At 47.4% G+C, this 20,058-nt stretch overlaps 1 protein-coding gene across 2 annotated transcripts in view; it reads left to right on the top strand.

Moving 5' to 3' along the window:
* Window positions 1-20,058, top strand: part of LOC147112089 (interleukin-5 receptor subunit alpha-like) — a 61,385-nt gene that overhangs the window by 27,284 nt on the left and 14,043 nt on the right. For both annotated transcript variants that reach the window (XM_085999604.1, XM_085999603.1), the window contains 2 exons: window positions 3,338-3,476; window positions 18,025-18,121. In XM_085999604.1, the coding sequence (XP_085855730.1) occupies window positions 3,338-3,476; window positions 18,025-18,121 (236 nt within the window). The remainder of the gene's footprint in view (window positions 1-3,337; window positions 3,477-18,024; window positions 18,122-20,058) is intronic.

Below are 20,058 nucleotides of genomic sequence, written 5' to 3'. Positions count from 1 at the left end.
ACTTATATACCGGTGGTCACCACCGGTATTACGTATACAGCAGCCAGAGAAAGTAGTACATCTCAAGGTGGAACAGGCTTAAGTTCTCTTAAGGTGGAACAGGTTACATACACCACAGGCGGTACATTGCCCACCCGTTCTAGAACCTGCCCAAGCTTCATTTCCATTGTAATTTACCGCCCAAGGGGTGAAGGTAAAAATGACTCCTTGTGTTGGAAAAACCCTTTGATCACTGACTGCCTGTGAAGCAGGGGCTAAGAAGAGAGCGATGCAAAACACCTAAAAGGAAATCTGTCTTTTGCATCACCGTGCTTTTCTGAGGCAGGTTTGCAAAGCTAGAATGCAGAGAATTTCAGATTTCCAGCATCCGCAGTATTTTGCTTTTGCAGAATGCGGAGGAGTTTGCCTGTTTAAGTCAAGTGAGACAACACCCTGATAATATGGGATAATATAGCATGCCTATTATTTTTCTATCATTTTTCCAAAGTTGAGCTGAATCGATTGAACTCAGTGAATCTGATCATAAATATTACAAAAGACAAAATTCTGCTAAAACTGGAAAACTGAAATATAAACCGGAAATTCTGGAAATACTCAGCAGGTGCCTGACCTGTGTATTTCCAGGATTTTCTGTTTTATATTTCTGATCATAACTATTGTTCTGTACTTTCCCCTTGCTGTGGAATAAAGCAACATGATGATTTGAACCAAGTTTTGCCTCATCTAGTGTGATCTCAATCCACCTTCAGAGAGCTTGAAGAAATACATGTGTAAAAGACATGAGTATCTGGTGCCGATCACAAGGAGGAAGGGGTGTGGGGGGGAGGGGTTCCTTTGCCACACAATCAGACCCTGCTATTGTACAAGTAGAGTAGGGTAGAATTAGTAAATCCCATTGAAGTAAGGTGCTTAGGCTTACAGGAATATCTGCTGCCACTGAACACAACAAGGTATCTAGAGCGGACCTGAATTTGTAACAATTTATCTCCCACGTCCAGGGTAAGTCACTCGCACATGAGCACTGTGGTTCGCTCGCGAAGACCATGCATTCCTCAGTGTGCCACCATGACTGACAATCTTCCTGGGCCCTTGCACGCCATGAGATGTATAGAAACTGCCCCATGAGGCACATGACTCTGTTGGCATGCTGGAGAGTTGGATGTTGGACATCTTGGAGAGTTAAGAGTTAATAATCAAACTTCTTTGTATCTTGGAGCAACAGACTTTCCAAGATAAACATGATGGCTTTAGAAACATAGACGATAGGAGCAGGAGTAGGCCATTCGGCCCCTCAAGCCTGTTCTGCCATTTAATGAGATCATGGCTGATCACCCAAGTTCTGTAGCCTGGCCCTGCTTTCTCCCCATGTCCCTTGATCCCTTTAGCCTTAAGAAATATATCTAACTCCTTCTTGAATATATTTAATGAATTGGCCTCAACTGCCTTGTGTGGTAGAGAATTCCACAGGTTCACCACTCTCTGGGTGAAGAAATTCCTCCTCATCTCAGTCCTAAATGGCTTACCCCTTATCCTTAGCCTGTGACCCCTAGTTCTTGACTTCCCTGCCATCGGGAACATCCTTCCTGCATCCAGTCTGTCTAGTCCTGTTAGAACTTTATAAGTTTCAATGAGATCCCCTCTCATTCTTCTAAACTTCAGCGAGTATAAGCCCAATCGACCCTCATACGTCATTCCTGCCATCCCAGGTATCAGTCTGGTGAATCTTCGCTGCACTCTCTCCATGGCAAGAACATCCTTCCTCAGATAAGGTGACCAAAACTGCACACAATACTCAAGGTGTGGTCTCACCAAACCCCTGTACAACTGCAGCAAGACATCTTTGTTCTTGTACTCGAATCCTCTCGCTATGAAGGCCAATATACCATTTGCCGCCTTAACCGCCTGCTGCACCTGCATGCTTACCTTCAGCGACTGGTGCACAACGATGCCCAGGGCTCGTTGCACTTCCCATTTTCCCAAGTGTCATGAAGTGTCTTGAGATGTGAGCATAGCTTGTCTGCTGCTTTTAGTGTCTGAGTATTATCTACGAGAAGTACTTGTGCAAGGAAATAAGTGACAAGAATGACAACAACCATGAGTGATTAAAGTATGACTTTGGTGGCTAGTGTAATAAACATAGGCAGAGGGATCCATTAACTGTAGTATACAAAGATAACGTTTAGTAATCCTACTCTTCAAAGGATTTGAGAACAGTTAAGTCAGGAAGACTTGTTTGCGAAAAGTATCTTTGAAGTAAACAACGTTTGATTATTTATGTAAGTAGACTGTTTTCAAAGGATCAGATACATCATGAGGTCTTATCTGTGACATGTACCTTTTGAAGTAGGCAAAATAAGGTGCATAAAGGAGCATGGTATTCAACAGTTCTTCAGAAAGATAGAACCAGAGACCGTGTACAGTTAGATTGATCACCTGTGTTGTATATGAATAAAGTCTGTTCCGTATAGTCCACCATCAATTGTCCCATGCTTATTCAAAGTGTGTCATTGTGAACAATAGAAGGAATGAGGTGGACTAACAGTTGAATATTAACAAACCCCCTGTGCTCGGTGCCTCTTACCACTTGCGCCAAGTACTGCTCCACATGTTCTGCAGCGTGGTACACCTGTGCGGTCTGGTGGGGCTCAGAATTACTGGCGATACCCCAACTGCTGGTCTACCTCAATCCTTCTAGATGCCTGGGTTTTGCCACAAGCTGCCTCTGTCTGATCGTCCACCATCTAGACGAGCTGGCTGCACCCAATGAATGGTTTGCCCTGCCCCCAGCCAGTGGTGTCCCAAGTCTCCCCTCCGCTCCCCCTCCTCCACTCCCCTCAAAACGGTAAGATGCAAAAGGCTATTTTCTCCTGCATAATGTATGGTGCAAACCTGTTTCTTGAACCCCGCCCCCTGTGTCCACTATTAAAAGTAGCTTTTTTTTTTCAAATCCTTTCTGTGGGATCCTGAATTGTAACAACTGGGTCAAAATCCTGGAACACCCTCCCTAACAGCACTGTGGGAGCACCTTCACCACACGACTGCAGCGGTTCAAGAAGGCGGCTCACCACCATCTTCTCGAGGGCAATTAGGGATGGGCAATAAATGCTGGCTTTGCCAGCAATGCCCACATCCCGTAAATGAATTAAGAAAAAAGTGCTTCGCGCCATTACAGTGTTTATAAATATCATTCCAAACAAGAAAATGGGCAATTGAGTCCACTAATTAAAAGCGTCCCAACCAGTCCTAGTTTTTTGAAGTGTATTTACGGTGAACTGCATTGGTGTCTGTACTTGCATGTGTCAATCTAATACATTGGTAACCAATATTTTTGTTTTAGGTTGAAAATTTGACAAGTGCAAAATATGTCATCAGTAGGGATCAAAAGAAAGGATATTCAGTGCAAGTAAGGGGAATAGTGAATGATGACTGCTTTGCAAGCAATTTCTGGAGTGACTGGAGCAAGCCTCTCAATATTGGTAAGAACATTACTTTAGGTGAACCTTATTAGACAACAATAAAACAACAGTGACAAATTGCATTTGTCTAGTACTTCAACATAGAGTCTGGAGGTAACAAAGGTATGGAGGAGGATTTCAGCAGCCAGTGGGCTGAGGCAGGAGTGGGGGGGCCAGTGATGTTAGAGGTGGAAATAGGCAGTCTTTGCGATGTAGAATATATAGGGTTGGGCGCTCCGATCAGAGTCGAGTAGCAGACCGAGATTGCAAACAACTTGGTGTGGCCTGAAGCAATGGCTGGGGGGAGGGGGGGTGATGGAATCGGTAGCAAGGGTACGGAGTTTGTGGTGGGAGCCAAAGATTCGGTTTCAGTCTCACCAGTCTTTAACTAGAGGAAATTATGGTTCATCCAAGTCTGGACATACAGTTTGGCAAAATAGAGACGAGTTGAGAGTGGTGGTGGGGAGATGGAGCTGATTGTCATCAGTGTACATGTAGAAGCTGATCCCTTGTCTGTGGTTGATGTCACCAAAGGGCAGCATGCAGATAAGGAAAAGGAGCAGGCCAAGCATAGATCCTAGGGGAACTGCAGAAGTAACGGTGCATTGAAGGGAAAAGAAGCCATTGCTGGAGATGCTGTGGTTATGAATGGATAGGTAAGTGTGGAACCAAACGAGGGCAGTCCCACTGAGCTGGGCAATGGAGGAAAAGCATTGGAGGAGGATGGTGTGGTCAACCATGTCAAAAACTGCAGCGAGGTTAATGAGGATGAGAAGGGATAACTCACCATGGTCACAGTCACAGAGAATGTTGTTTGTGGCTTTAGTTAAGGCCATTTCACAGCTGTAGCAAAGCCTTGATTATCTGCCAAAAAAGAAGCGAACCCGTCATTGAGGCTCCCGAAATCTCCGGTACTTTGGTGAACATCTCTATATTCTCCAGTGTGATCCTGACCTATTTCATCTCCATCCCATTTCCACTCTGACCGCTCCAACTTTGGCCTCCTAGGCTGCTCTAAACAAACAAAACGCAACCTTTAGGGACAATATCTCTTCCTTCCCCAAGGCACTCTGCGTCATTTGATTTTGGACGTTGACTTTAGATCTCTAGCTATCTCCCCCTATCACATCTCTATATATAAAACAGTATGGCCTAGAAATTCACTGGCCTTAGCGCCGCTTTTGAGGCGCTAGAGGGCCTAGCGGCGAAGTTATGGCCAGTTTTGAAATTGACAGGGGCCCTAAATCGGCGTTAGGCCGGTAGCGCTGCGCCGGCACCGATGACGTCATCGGTGTGCGCAGCGTCCCAGTTGCCATGGTAACCCGCCCGAACTCGGAAATTGAGTTGCAGCCGCCTCGCCCGTGGCAGCCGCAAGCAACGTTCTGGCAGAGGTGCCTTACAGAACGTTGCGCCGGCGCATTAAAGGCCCCGCGGCGGCCGGCCGCTTTCCCGCCGCCCGCCTGGCCGCAGCTCCCTCCCCGGACTTCCCCCCGCCCCCCCCCCCCCCCCCCCCGGAACAGAAGCAAGCCCGGCACTTGTCCGAGGTGCCAGGCTCATTTTTAAAAAGATTATCGCGGGCCGCGGCCGGGTGCAGGCAGCTCCTCCTTAACGGAAGGAGGAGGCCTGCACTTCCCGAGCCTGCTGCACCGCCGGAATAGCGCCGCAATGCGGCGCGTGGCGCCAGTTTTGAGGCGCTGAGACCCCTCAGTAGCGCCGGCAGCCGTTTGGGCGCGGCGCTACTGAATTTTTGGCGTGCGCAGGGGGACTTAGCGCCGGCACTAACTTCCGGCGCTAAAGCCCTCGCTGCGCCAAAACCGAATTTCTAGGCCTGCGAGTTCAAGGAGGTGGTGAATGACACCATTAGAGACAGACTTGTGTGTGGTCTGCTAAGTGCAATCACACAGAAGCGCCGTCTTACTGAGGACAACCTTACTCTTGAAAAGGCCAATGAAGTTAGTGTCTCCATGGAGATGGCGGAAAAGGAGGCTCACCAGTTGAGTTCAACAGGGAGAGTTCACAAGGTGTCGTCTGAGCCTAAAGGTGCGCAGAACAGTACATGTTACCGTTGTGGGAAAACGGGCCATCACGCTAATGACTGCTGGTGTACGGAGCTGGAATGCCGAAATTGTGGCAAAAAAGGTCACGTTGAACGTGCCTGTAGAGGTAAAAAAAGAACAGACAGAGCTGGGAAGCATGAAAGCAAAATCTCTGTATTTGGACAAGAGAAGAAAGAGTGTTCATTCAGTGCAGTATGATGGAACAAGCAAAACAGAGGGGAGCAACACCTCTGAGGAGGAAGAGGTGCACATACTGACCGTTGCAGGTGGTCCAAATGGCTACTGGGTGTCGCCACTGGTGGAGGGACAACCAGTGCGGATGGAGGTGAACACGGGCGCGGCTGTGTCCCTTGTTTCAGACACTGTCTACAACAAAATGCTAAAGCATCTTACCCTTCAGCCAACAAACATTGTGCTAAAGACGTATACTGGCGAACCTGTGGCCATGAAAGGCGCCATTGAGGTGACAGTTAAATTGAACGGACAGACTGCGAAACTGCCACTATATGTGGTAAAGGGAAATTACCCATCTCTACTGGGATGTGCGTGGCTAGAGAAAATCATGCTGGACTGGCCTGCAGTCCGCATGATGTCAAAAGGGGAGTCGGGTCTGACTGCAGTTTTAAACAAACATGCAGAACTCTTCAATGGTGAACTTGGGAGCATGAAAAAGATTAGCGTGAGACTGGACATTAAACCTGACAGCAAGCCGAAGTTTCACAAAGCCCAACCTGTACCCTATGCAATTAGGCCAAAAGTTGAGGCTAACTTGGAGGCCTTAGTTGAGAATGGAGTCCTGGAGCCTGTGAGCATGAGCAAATGGGTCACACCCATTGTTCCTGTCCTGAAAAAGGATGGATCTGTTCGAATCTGCGGGGATTTTAAAGTGACTATTAACCCGGTGCTGTCTGCGGAACAGTACCCTCTTCCCCTCATTGGTGATCTTTTTACGGGCCTGGCCGGAGGGCAAAAGTTCAGCAAAATAGACTTATGCCAGGCTTATCTACAAATGCATGTCGATGACAAATGTGACAATTGTGACACACAAGGGGCTATACAGGTACTGCCGCCTTCCGTTTGGAATTACGTCGGCCCCTGCTCTATTCCAAAGGGCAATGGATCAGATCTTGAGTGGATGGCCAGGAGTCCAGTGCTATCTGGATGACATCCTTGTCACTGGGACAAATGAGGAGGATCATCTTCTGAACTTGGATGCGACACTACAGCGACTGAAAGAGTACGGACTCAGAGTTCGTAAGGACAAATGTGAATTCTTTCAGTCTTCAGTTGAGTACCTGGGGCATGTGATTGACGCTACTGGCCTGCACAAGGTGCCGTCAAAGGTCAAGGTGATCGTGGAGGCCCCAGAATGTGAGCCAGTTACGTTCACTTCTGGGGCTACTTAACTACTATCTATGGGAAGTTTATTCCCGACTTAGCAACATTGCTGAAGCTGTGAACTCTGCAACGAAGCTTTCGCCCAAGCAAAGAAAGCATTGCTGAAGTCGAAGGTCCTGACCCACTTCGACCCAAAGCTACCCATGCAGCTAGCATGTGATGCATCACCATATGGTGTGGGAGCAGTCATATCCCACATCATGCCTTCTGGGGAAGAGAAACCTAGTGCCTTCGCATCATGCACCTTGAACAAGGCCGAGAGTAACTGCGCAGATTGAGCGCGAGGCCTTGGGAATCATTTTTGGAATTCGAAAATTTCATCAGTGCCTGTTTGGGAGAAGGTTCACACTCCTGATGGACCACCGTCCATTGACTTCAATCTTCGGGCCCCACACCGGAATTCCATCTCTTGCTGCAAGCAGGATGCAAAGGTGGGCTTTACTGTTGTCGGGACACACATACGACATCAAATATCGCAAATCAGACTTGCACGGCAACGCAGACGGTCTCTCGAGGCTGCCCTTGCCTGTTACTCCCCCAGAGCCTCATCAGATAGACATCTTCTACTTTAGACAAGTGGAGGGAGCACCTGTCACTGCAGTTCAGGTGTGAAGGTACACCCGCAACGATCCAGTCCTGTCTGAGGTAATGGACAATGTCATTCGAGGGAGAGCTATAGGAGATTCTCCTAGTTTGAAACCTTACGTTTCAAAAAGAAATGAACTCTCCGTCCAGGCAGGTTGTCGTCTTTGGGGATCCCGTGTCATCATTCCGCCACCTCTGAGCGAACCTATACTGCAACAACTTCATACAGGCCACAGTGGGATGGTTCGGATGAAGGAAATGGCAAGAAGCTACTTCTGGTGGCCAGGTCTCGATGGAAATATTGAGGAGAAAGCCAAAACATGTTCCCCATGTCAAAGGGTCCGGAATGTTCCACAGCTGGCAACCCTACACCCCTGGGATTGGCCTGAAGAAGTGTGACAGCGAATACATGTGGGCTTCGCCGGTCCTTTCGAAGAGAAGATGTTTATGGTGGTTGTGGACGCTCGTAGCAAGTGGCCGGAGGTTGCTGTGATGAGGTCTACCACAGCAGAGAAAACAATTGAGAAACTGGGTGAGATGTTCAGCTGTTATGGCTCACCGGAACAACTCGTAAGTGACAACGGTCCACAAGTTGTATCACAGGAGTTTGCAACCTTCCTGCATGTGAATGGTGTCCAACACATCAGGTCTGTGTCCTATCATCCCTCTACTAACGGCCTGGCAGAAAGGTTCATGCAAACTTTGAAGCACGCCTTGAAGGCATCGCAAGGTCAAGGCTCAATCCACCAATGTCTGAACAGCTTCCTGTTGTCCTACAGGAACGAGCCGCATGCCACAACCAAAACTTCCCCCACTTCGCTCATGATGAAGAGGCAGTTGCGGACAAGTTTTGACTCAAATCTCCAAGGGCAGAGCAGGTTGTCCATCGTCAACAACAAGCTCAAGTTGAAAGGAGAGAGAAAAGAGCCAAGGAGAGACGGTTTCATCCTGGCGAGCACGTCCTAGCTCGAAACTACAACACTGGACCGAAATGGGTTCCTGTTACGGTGATCGCGCAGACGGGCCCTGTGTCTTACACGGTTGAGACTGCTGAGGATGTCGTCTGGAGAAGACACACAGATCAACTGTTGCTAGGAGCAGAGACAGCCACAGAGGCTCCAACGGCTGGTTGGCCTGAACTATTTCCGGATGATACCGCAAACCAGCATCCTTTGCCACAGTGCTCTTCTCCAACACAGGAAGTCAAAGAGACTGTTCCACCTGTGCAAACTCCTGACTTTCGACTGACACAGGCACATCCTCTATCTAGGCCTGTGTCAATGCCTACTGCTGCGGAAGCCAGCGATGACCGCCGGTATCCTGTCAGAGAGCGGCGGCCTCCAAGACGCTTGGATCTGTAGGCTTAGTGACTTACCCACAAGACTGGGGCAGAATAAACCCCAGGGTAAAGTCAGGGTTTGAGGCAGTCTACCTCTACCCTTGGTTAGTTGAGTGCATTGAAAGTAACTTACCTGTTGAGGAATAATGTGGACCTTTCATTTAAGAGGGGAGGAATATGTTATGTATTGGGTGTTCTCCTCCCACCTGCGGTGGCACTGTCACAGCAGATAAATGGTTGGGGTTGTTCTCTTGGTTAAGCTTTAGCTCTCTTTGTTTGGTACTCTCTGGAACCTTTTTGAATAAAGCACTTCATGTTTGAATCTCTGAGTTCTGAGTTCTAATTGTGTCTAGGTAGAAAGGTACAGACACAACACTTTCCTATGCATTACTTGTCTATTTCCAAGCCCTTTTGTTCTTTTACTTTGCTTTCTCTGCCTCTGAGTTGATCATTGTGTCTCTACCACTAATTTTGACCTGTTTCTGTTTCGAGGTCATTGAACACATTAACTGTCTCTCTGGCCTGATTCAACATTCCTGACTTCACTTTTACCTGTTCAACTTCCCTTCCCATTTGTTTTGTTGAGTCCTGTGTAAATGCTCCTCATTTTCTAGTTCTGAGGAAGTATCTAAACCCAAAACATTCACGCTTTTTGATTTCCAGCATTTTCGTTTTTTATTTCTGCTTCAAATTGGCAGTTTATATATTAAAATCTTTTGCCAATCAAGGTGAGGGGAATGGAACTCTGCCCATTTTGGGGCGCTAATGTTGCCGGGGCACTAATTAAAAAGTTAGCACCACCCCCCACCACCGTAAATTCAGTAGTAGTGCCCCAAGCAGGAGGCGCGGTGCTACTGGGAAGTGCTCCACCTCCTGCTTGGGGCGCTACCACTGAATTTCAAAGCGCTACATGCAACAGCGCCATGTAGCGCCGTGCCATTGCAGGCCCCCCCCCCCCGGATTAAAGGGGAGGGGGCATAGCGCTGTGCGCACCGGGGCCCAGCAGGGAGCAGGGCGCCGTGAAAACAGCCCGGCACTCCTCTTGAGGATCGCGATCGCGGCCGGCACCCCGCATACAAAAGTGAAAGGGGGCGGGTGGTGGCAGTCAGCCAAAAGAAAAATGGCCGTGTGCCACCTGCCCCTTTAAGTAGCGCTGCTGCCGCCACCGCTGCCAAACTGCCTCCCTCTTTCTCCCCCCCCCCCCCCCCCCCCCCGATCCTGTCGCACATATCGTCCGGCGATAGGTCAGGGGGGCGCATGGGAAGTTTGCGGCCGGGGCGTTGCTGGCTACCGCCGCCGCTAACCTCCTGCTGAATTTTGTGGGAGGCGTTAGCAGCGCCACACCCGGGCGCTAGGGGACTTGCGCCCCGCTAGCGAAAGGGGTAAACCAACCCAATGTTTCCCCCTTTGTGTCAGGATAAAGCATTTCCAGGTCCAGCCAGATGCAGTGTAAAGCTCCCTCTACTCTGACCAAGAATATACCTCAACTTTAATCTCACGTGAACACTCCCTACTGAACCAACACTTTTTTCAATACCCACACCACCCATCCTATGGCATCTCGGATAAAGAAATAATTGCATTCATATAGGGCCTTTCACGACCTCAGGACATCACAAAGTACTTTACAGCCAATGAAGTACTTTTTGAAGTGTAGTTACTGTTATAATGTAGGAAACATGGCAGCCAATTTGCGCACAACAAGCTCCCACAAGCAGCAATGTGATAATGATCAGATAATCTGTTTTTAGTGATGTTGATTAACGGATAAGTATTGGCCAGGACACCGGGGATAACTTCCCTGTTCTTATTCAAAATAGTGCCAAGGATTCTTTTATGTCCACCTGAGAGAGCAGACAGGGCCTCAGTTTAACATCTCATCGGAAAGACGGCCCCTCCGAAAGTGCAGCAATGGAGTGGAGTGTCAGCCTAGATTTTTGTGCTCAAGTTTCTGGGGTGTGACTTGAACTTATAAACTTCTGACTCAGAGGAGAGAATGCTGCCAACTGAGCCACGGCCTACACGAGTGGAAATGCCAATCGATGCCCTAGTTTCTGAGCCAGTAAGCCATGGGTTCAGGCCCTACCCCAGGACCTGAGTATTGCAGCACAATAATGAGGGTGTGTTGGATTATCACAATGCAGTGAGATGTTAAACTGAGGCTATGTCCGTTCAGGTGGATGGAGAAGATGCCATGGCCGTTTTTCAAAGAGAAGTAGGCAGTTCTCTGGCGTCCTGGCCAAACATTAGCCCTCAACCAACCGCATCAGATTAACTGGTCATGTAGCTTAGTTTGTGGGACTTTGCTGTATGCAAATTGGCTGCAACAAAACCACAATGACTGCAGTTGAAAAGTAAATCAGTGGCACGTCTTCTGGATAGCAACAGGGGCTATACATCAAAAAAGTCTTTAATTGGCAGTAAAGTAATTTGGGGCATCATGAGATCATGAACGGCGCTTTATAAATAGAGCTAGGAAATGCACAATAAATGCTGGCCTTGCTAGTGATGCAGGTATCACAGGAATGAAGAATAATTTGTTTAAAATCTCTTTTTAATGGTATTCATTGGGGGAGGAACGTTGGCCAGCAGAACACTCTGCTCCTCCTTTTAATGTCCAGCTGAGCCATCAGCTCAGGCAAATTGGATCTCCGTTTAATATCTCATTTATGGATTGGCACTGTCAATGATGCAGCAATCAAAGATGCAGGCACCTCAAAGCACTGGAGAGGTACCACCAACGCTGCCTCTGCAAGATCCAGCAAATCCATTGGCAGGATAGGCGCACCAATGTCAGTGTTCTCACTCAGGCCAACATCCCCAGCATCGAAGCTTTGACCACGCTTAGACCAGCTTCGATGGACGGGTCACATTGTCTGTACGCCCGATACGAGACTCCCAAAACGAGCGCTCTACTCGGAGCTCCGGCACGGCAAGAGAGCCCTGGGTGGGCAGAGGAAACGCTTCAAGGACACCCTCAAAGTCTCCTTGAAAAAGTGCAACATCCTCCACCGACACCTGGGAATCCCTGGCCCAAGACCGCATAAAGTGGAGGAGAAGCATCCGGGAAGGCGCCGAACACCTCGAGTCTCTTCGCCGGGAGCAAGCGGAAGCCAAGCGCAAGGAGCGCACATCAACCCAAGCACCCCACCCACCCGCCCCTTCAACCACCATCTGCTCCACCTGTGACAGAGACTGTAGGTCCTGCATTGGACTCATCAGTCACCTGCGAACTCATTTTTAATGTGGAAGCAAGTCATCCTCGAGAGACTGCCTAAGAGAGAGATTCCCTCCGTATGTGTAAGAACTGACAACAGTAAGTATAATCAGAGGCTATCAGCTTGAACCCACAACCTTCCATCCCAGAAGGGAAAGTGCTGCTAACTGAGCTAAGTTGACACAACAAAAGATTCTGGATGAATTCCGAACGAGTTACTGCTTGAGTGATTAAATGCTTGAGTCCGCTCTTCTGGCTTATGATGTCATCTGAACTGCTGAATTGTATTAGTCCCTTCTAGTCCACAGTCACCCTTAAAAGAAAGAACTTTCATTTATATGGCAGCCTTTCAGTCTCAAAGCACTTTACAGCCAATGAAGTACAGTCACTGTTGTACTGTAGGAAACGAGGCAGTCAATTTGCACACAGCAAGGTCCTGCAAAGCGTAATGCGATAATGACCAGCTCCTGTTTTTTTTAGTGATGGTGATTGAGTGATAAATATTGGGGAGAACTCCCCTGCTCTTCGTTAAAATCGTGTCTGGGGGTCTTTTACGTCCACCTGAGAGGGCAGACAGGGCCTCGGTTTAACGTCCCATCAAAACGTGGCACGTGTTGTGTATGTACCTTTAAGGGAATAACTGGTCTTAGACTGCAGTACCGGCAGTGACCACCCCTGTATAAAAGGCCCTAGCAGGCTTCTGTATTTCAGTCTGACGTTGCCTCCTGTTCAAGTAAAGTACCTGTTAAACTGTTCTCCTGAAGTCCGTGTATCATTGAGGCGCGGACTTTACAGTGGCGACGAGTAAGTACGAACTCACCGGCAGTGTGACGGCATCTCACGGGGATCTCTCCCTGAGAGGAGGGTTCTGGAAGGTCGTAGTCTGAGCAACGGGCGTCGACCGAGGGCAACCGCCCAAAGAAGTCATCGGTGTTCGGGAAATTGCGGGAGAGACTGTGGAGAGCTGTGCAGTTAAGGTGTTCCAGCAAATCATGCTGGTAGCAGGTAGTGCGCTGACCCTTCCGGACTGCGGCGGGTTTAAGCTCGATCGAGCGGCTCTACAAAACGGGCCGCGCAGCGTCGCCGGGAAAAGAAAACAAGAGAGAGCGGGTGGAGCGCACAGGGCGTGGTCGGTGCTCAAGAACAGGGCAGCGGAGAGAAACTGAACGAGGGGAAGAAGCAAAAGCGCGGGAGGCGCCATTTTATCCCATTGGGGAAGAAGCAAAAGTGCGGGAGGCGCCATTTTAAGTCACTCAAGATGCCGAAAAGTGGCAGTATCGCTGCTTTCGACAACAAGGTAGAAGACTGGACCACGTATGACGTGTACTGCAAGGCAAATGAGGTGGCCGATGGAAAGAGGGCGTCGGTATTATTAAATCTGATGGGTGCGAGTACGTACGGCCTATTGCGGAATTTAATTACCCCAGCTAAACCAATGGAGAAAAGTTTTGAGGAGATTGTTCATATCTTACAGGAACACCTAAGCCCTACACCACTGCTGATAGCAGAAAGATTCAAGTTCCATAAAAGAAACCAGCACAAAGATGAGAGCAATGCTGACTATCTGACGGAACTACGCAAGTTATCGAAGCACTGCCAGTTCGGAGCAGGACTGGCAGGCACCTTACGGGATAAGTTTGTCTGCGGGCTCCAGAGTGAAGGAACCCAGAAACGACTACTTTCAAAAAAGGACCTGACGCTAGAACAGGCTTTCAGCATGGCAGTATCCTACGAAGCAGCAGCACAGGGAGCTGCGGAAATACAACAGAAACCACAAGAATACAGCGCTAACGAAATGGCGTATGGAGCAGAAAAGTGCTATCGCTGCGGCAGAACAACCCATGAGCAGAAGGACTGCTGGTTTGAAGACAAAATATGCAGGCAATGCGGAAAAATGGGACATATAGCAAGTGTCTGCAGGTCGGGAAAGAAAACCCACACGACAAGAACTACTAAGGAACAGTACAGGAAAGTAAAGAAACTGACAGACAGTAGTTCAGAAGATCAGGAGAGTGATAAGGACTCCGGGAGCAGGAGACTAAGTTGTTTAAAGTTACACAACGTGATCGCAAAGGAAGTTCACCGAACCATTTGGGTCACCCTCATGATAGCAGGGTCCCCAGTAAAGATGGAATTGGACACAGGATCAGCCCTAACTGTCATGAATCGACGAGACTATGAGTGGCTATTCTCACACATACCCTTACAGGACACGTCCATTGTATTGAAGACAAACACGGGGCAAAAGGTCGACCCCAGAGGAAAAATAAGGGTGCCAGTTGAATATAACGGAAAGGAAACACAGAAACTATACATGTATATACTACGAGATGGAGGACCACCATTATTGGGACGTGAATGGATCCGAAGACTACAATTGGATTGGCATTCCATTCTGGCACTAACTGTGACTGACAAAAAGGATGATGATGTCACACCTGGACGTCTGTCACAAATTCTATCTGACGCGGAAGAGGTGTTTCAACAAGGACTTGGGACTCTAAAAGGAGTAAAGGCAACCATAAAGATTGAGGATAACGCAACCCCAAAATTTTTCACGGCCAGACCGGTGCCATACGCGATCTGCCCAGCCGTTGAAGCTGAACTGGAGAGTCTGGAGCATTCGGGGGTGCTGTCTAAGGTGGACTGGAACGAGTGGGCCACACCCATCATTCCTGTGATGAAGAAAGCATTGAGCAGCACGCCTGGGGAGCCAAGGAAGGTTCGCATCTGTGGGGACTTCAAGGTGACGGTGAACCCAGTCCTGCACACAGTACAGTATCCACTTCCGCGGATAGAAGATATTTTCGCCTCACTATCTGGAGGGAAACGTTTTAAAAAGATTGATCTGGCTCAAGCGTGTCTACAAATGGAGGTGGAAGAAGCATCTAGGAAATACCTCACGATAAACACTCACAAAGGCCTTTACCAGTACAATCGACTGGTATTTGGGGTAGCATCGGCCCCGGCTATTTGGCAGAGGGCAATGGAACAAGTCCTGCAAGGGATCCCGGGGACCCAGTGTTATTTGGACGACATCCTGGTTACGGGCGAAAATGACAATGAACACCTTGCCAACCTGGAACAGGTGTTCACGAGATTGCAGGAATATGGGCTACGAGCCAACCGCCCCAAATGCGAGTTCTTCAGGAGACAAATCTCGTATTGTGGCCACATGATTGATGAGGAAGGGTTACATAAGTCGCTGGACAAGATTGAGGCTGTAGTCAAGGCCCCAGCACCGGAAAATGTGTCGCAACTGAGGTCGTTCCTCGGGTTGGTGAACTACTACCATAAGTTCTTGCCGAATTTATCTACAATCCTGCACCCACTGAACACCCTGCTTCAAACTGGTGTAACATGGAAATGGAGTGATGAGTGTAAGCGTGCCTTTCAGGAATGTAAATGCCTAATCACTTTAAAAGAAGTATTGGCCCACTACAACCCAACACTACCGATTCGGTTGGCATGTGATATGTCACCTTACGGCATTGGAGCGGTACTGTCACACAAATTCCGTGACGGTTCAGAGAGGCCAATAGCCTTTGCATCACGCTCGCTAACCTCAGCCGAGCGTAACTACGCCCAGAATGACAGGGAGGCCCTCAGCCTGGTGTGGGGGGTGAAGAAGTTCAATCACTATCTACACGGGCAGAAATTCACCCTACTAGCTGATCATCAACCCCTGGTCTCAATTTTTAACCCAACGAAGGGCGTTCCGGTGATGACGGCGCAACGGCTGCAAAGATGGTCACTTTTTCTAGGGGCACATCAGTATGACCGAGTACAAAGGTACGAAACAGCATGGAAACGCTGATGGGCTGTCGCGCCTACCGTTGCCTACGGCAGAAGAAGCACCTGCGGTGGACCCTGTGGAGATATTCCATGCGACCATAGTCGAATGTTTGCCTGTTACAATCGCAAGTATTGAGAAGGAAACCCGAAATGACCCGACACACTCTCGGGTCTATGGTTTGACGGTGAAGGGATGGCCAGCATATGGCGACTCACTGTTGCCAGCATTCTCGCCAAGGAGAGAACAGCTGTCAGTGTGCCGGGGAACCTTGGGTGGAATTACCACTCGGGATCCACACATCAAGTTGAGAGATAGAGCACTCTATGAGCTTCACGAGGGTCATCTGGGAGGGGTAAAAATGAAGAGCCTAGCCAGGGCGTTTGTGTGGTGGCCGGGAATCGATAAAGAAATCGAGGATATGACCAAGAGATGCACAGGATGCCAGAAGGTCCAAAACGCTCCACCACAGGCCCCGCTACATCCATGGGAGTGGCCCTCATCTCCATGGCAACGGGTACACATTGATTTTGCTGGTCCATTTATGGACTCAATGTTTCTAATCACTGTGGATGCCCATTCGAAATGGCCAGAGGTCATTAAAATGTCCTCCACCACCACGGAGAAAACTATTGCAGTCCTAAGGACCATCTTCACCAGGAATGGGTTGCCAGAACAGATTTGCTCTGACAATGGCCCACAGTTTGTGTCTGAGGATTTCCGGAGGTTCCTGAAGAATAATGGGGTGAAACATTACACATCTGCCCCATATCATCCAGCCACAAATGGATTGGCTGAGAGGTTTGTTCAAACCTTTAAAAAGGCCATAAAGGCAATGTATAATGATGACATACCACTACAACACAAGGTGGATAATTTCTTGTTTGCTTACCGGAATGCGACACATGCAGTAACCAACCAAACTCTAGCCGTACTGTTTTTCAACCGAAGACTAAGATGTCGCTTGGATTTGCTCAAACCAAACATAAGACGAGATGTTGAGGATAAGCAGTTCCAGCACATAAACGAGAGGCCAACCAGGAGCTTCAAGATAGGGCAACCAGTCTTGGCCCGTGACTACCGAACAGAGAAATGGCAGCCTGGAACGATATGCACACAGCAGGGACCACTAATGTACACAGTGGACGTTGGAGAGAGCATCGTGAGACGCCATGCTGACCAGATTCTAGAGTCACAAGAACAAGCCAAATCTATACCACAAGCAGGTGCACCTGGTAATGAGCCCGAAGTACAGATTGCGCCTACCTCAGAAGCAGGGGTATTGGAAGCTGACGAACCAACCAATGACAATGAGCCAGAATTGACTCCACCGCAAGAACAGGATACTCGAGAAAGGCGCTATCCAGTCAGGATCAGGAAGCCTCCTCAAAGACTGAACTTATAAATGAATATTTCAGTTGATGTATATAGTACCGAGAAAATTGTAATTGTAATTAGTTATTATTTAGTTGTTAAATGAATGTTATGTACTGTTTATCTAAAAGGGGAGGAATTGTTGTGTATGTACCTTTAAGGGAATAACTGGTCTTAGACTGCTGTACCGGCAGTGACCACCCCTGTATAAAAGGCCCTAGCAGGCTTCTGTATTTCAGTCTGACGTTGCCTCCTGTTCAAGTAAAGTACCTGTTAAACTGTTCTCCCGAAGTCCGTGTATCATTGAGGCGCGGACTTTACAGCACAAGTATCAGTTAAGATTTTGTGTTCAAGTTCCTGGAGGGGATCTTGAACCCACAACCATCTGACTCAAAGGCAAAAGTACTACCCACTGAGCCACAACTGACTCATAAGTATGTGGCCTGCAGTGATTTTAAAAGCAGCATCATATTACAGTGTATGAGGGCCAAACTGTGGTAGGCACTGGTGCATTAATGTGGTATGCCAGTCTCAGACAATGCTCATCTGTACTTTTCCCTCAAGAATCTATGTTGAGGCTCACCCTTAATTGTTACCTTTTTTATTTATTGTTTTGGTAAATATTTATGCAATTATTGTATTAGTTTTATACTCTTCTCATTGTCCTTGTGTTATTTTGAGCACACAGGAAGTGACCAAAGATAAAGAGGAAGAAAAATGCAGAAGCATATGGTGACACATGGATTGCACCAGACTGTAATGGAACATTGTCTTCTTCTTATTTTTAGGGCCTGATTCATTTTTAGGGCCTGATTCAAAGGCTTTCTCCCTTTCGACAATTGCAATACTGGCTGCAGTTATTTTCGTTGTGATAGTGTTGCTACTGGTATTCATCTGTATGAAGTAAGTTATCCATCTTGTTCTATTTGTTAATCATAGAATAGTATGGCACAGAAGAAGTCCATTCAGCCCATCGAGCCGGCTCTTTTGAAGAGCAATCCAGTTAGTTCCACTCCCCTGCTCTTTCTCCATATCCCTGCAATTTTTTTCTACTTCAAGAGTTTATCTAATTTCCTTTTGAAGGCTATTATAGGGCTTGGAATCCACCACCCTATCAGGCAGAGCACTCCAAATCCTAACCTCTCGTTGCGTAAAAAAGTTTTTCCTCATGTCGCCTCTGGTTCTTTTGCCAATCACCTTAAATCTGTGCCCTCTGGTTATCGACCCTTCAGCCATTGGAAACAGTTTCTTTTTATTTACTCTATCTGAACCCTTCATGATTTTTAAACACCTCTATCAAATCTCCTCTTAGCCTTCTCGGCTCGAAGGAGAACAAGCCCAGCTATTATTATCAAAGATAAGTAAAACATGAGATTAAAAATTAAAGCAATAAAACTTTGCCATTCTTGCCTTATCCGTGCTGAATATTCCTTCAATGGGGGGAAAAAAGTAACAAAAATGGAATAAGATGTCATGCAACACATCAATCCCATTTCTCCCACAGACCGTGCACAGTTTGCTCCATCATGGACTATGTTAATCTCCCAAGGAAAGATTCTCCCTGAATGATATCCGGGTTTAGAGGGTTAAATTATGAGGACAGGTTGCATAATCTTTGCTTATATTCCCTTGAGTATAGAAGATTGAGGGGTAATCTGATTGAAGTGTTTAAAACGTTAAAATGATTAAATAGGGTAGATACGGAGAAACTATTGTAAGGATTTGGGGGCTTCTTTTAACTGGTTTAAGGTAATCTACCTGGCCAGCAGTCTTTCTGCTGCTGCACTCTAAACCAATTTACAAACAACGGTTTCGAATCGCTACCCCTCCTTTAGTTCGGAGTGGAGGAACTTACAATTAATGATATTAAAACGGAACACGTGGTTTGGATGAGAGAAAAAAAATCAAGCTTTATTAACTAAAAGAAACTATAATCAAAATATCAAACTATCCCACACGAACACAGTAAAATTGTAAAACTATATAACAGGGGGGTTGCAGAAGGCGAAAACGAGGGATACAATGGCTACAATGTTATTTAAACAATCTTAGCAATTCCCTTAAATCACCATCCCTCAAACTCCTTAACTACGTTGCTTTGCTGAGGAGTCAGAACACCCTGCTCACCTGTGGTCCAGCGAAGTAAGAGAGAGAGCTAGCTTCTCAGCCGCTATTTTTATACCTGGTGAGGGTCCTGCCGTTCTGCCTTGCAAGGGCTGTGTGCAAAATTCCCCACCCAAAAAGGTTCAATACACAAGAGAAAGCTGTGATTGGCTAACTCAAAGTGGTTAGACTGGGTTAATGTGTCTTCCGGAGCTTCCTGGGCTGAAACAAAAGGGAGATACAACTGCTCTATTGTCCAGTACTGGGTGATTGAAAACCCATTCAAATCTTAAACATTTCCCATTCAAGGTGCAATAGTCTCTTCTGCAGTTTAGATGTATCCACTCGATATACAAACAAATGCTAATAGCATTCAATTGCTTTGTAAACAAAGCATTGTCCTTTATCTTCGGCCATGTGGTGACAGCCATTTTTATCCCTGGAAATTTAAAAGCACATCGCCAGGGATTCTTTAATCAAAAAAATGAATCTTCAGAACTGTAAATTATTGCGAATTCTTACAGTCTGCCCTTGGATACTTCCAGCTTGCTTGTAGTATCCTCTTGAAGAAATGAGCAATGATTTCTGACCCCCCACAAACAACCATCCCCTGTATTTACCTAATAGCTATCTGCCACTGATCCCCGTCCCATCTATTCCCCTTAAATTCAAGAAAAAAAACCATGGTACGGTAGGCATCTTACAGATACTTCAGTTTTCAATAAGGGGTCTCATAC

The sequence above is a fragment of the Somniosus microcephalus genome, chromosome 10 (assembly GCF_052327205.1).
Source record: "Somniosus microcephalus isolate GS21.2 chromosome 10, FLI_Smic_1.0, whole genome shotgun sequence".
In the NCBI taxonomy this organism is placed as follows: domain Eukaryota; kingdom Metazoa; phylum Chordata; class Chondrichthyes; order Squaliformes; family Somniosidae; genus Somniosus; species Somniosus microcephalus.
Note: the sequence above shows the minus strand (reverse complement) of the source record. Positions and strands in the feature narration are given on the sequence as shown.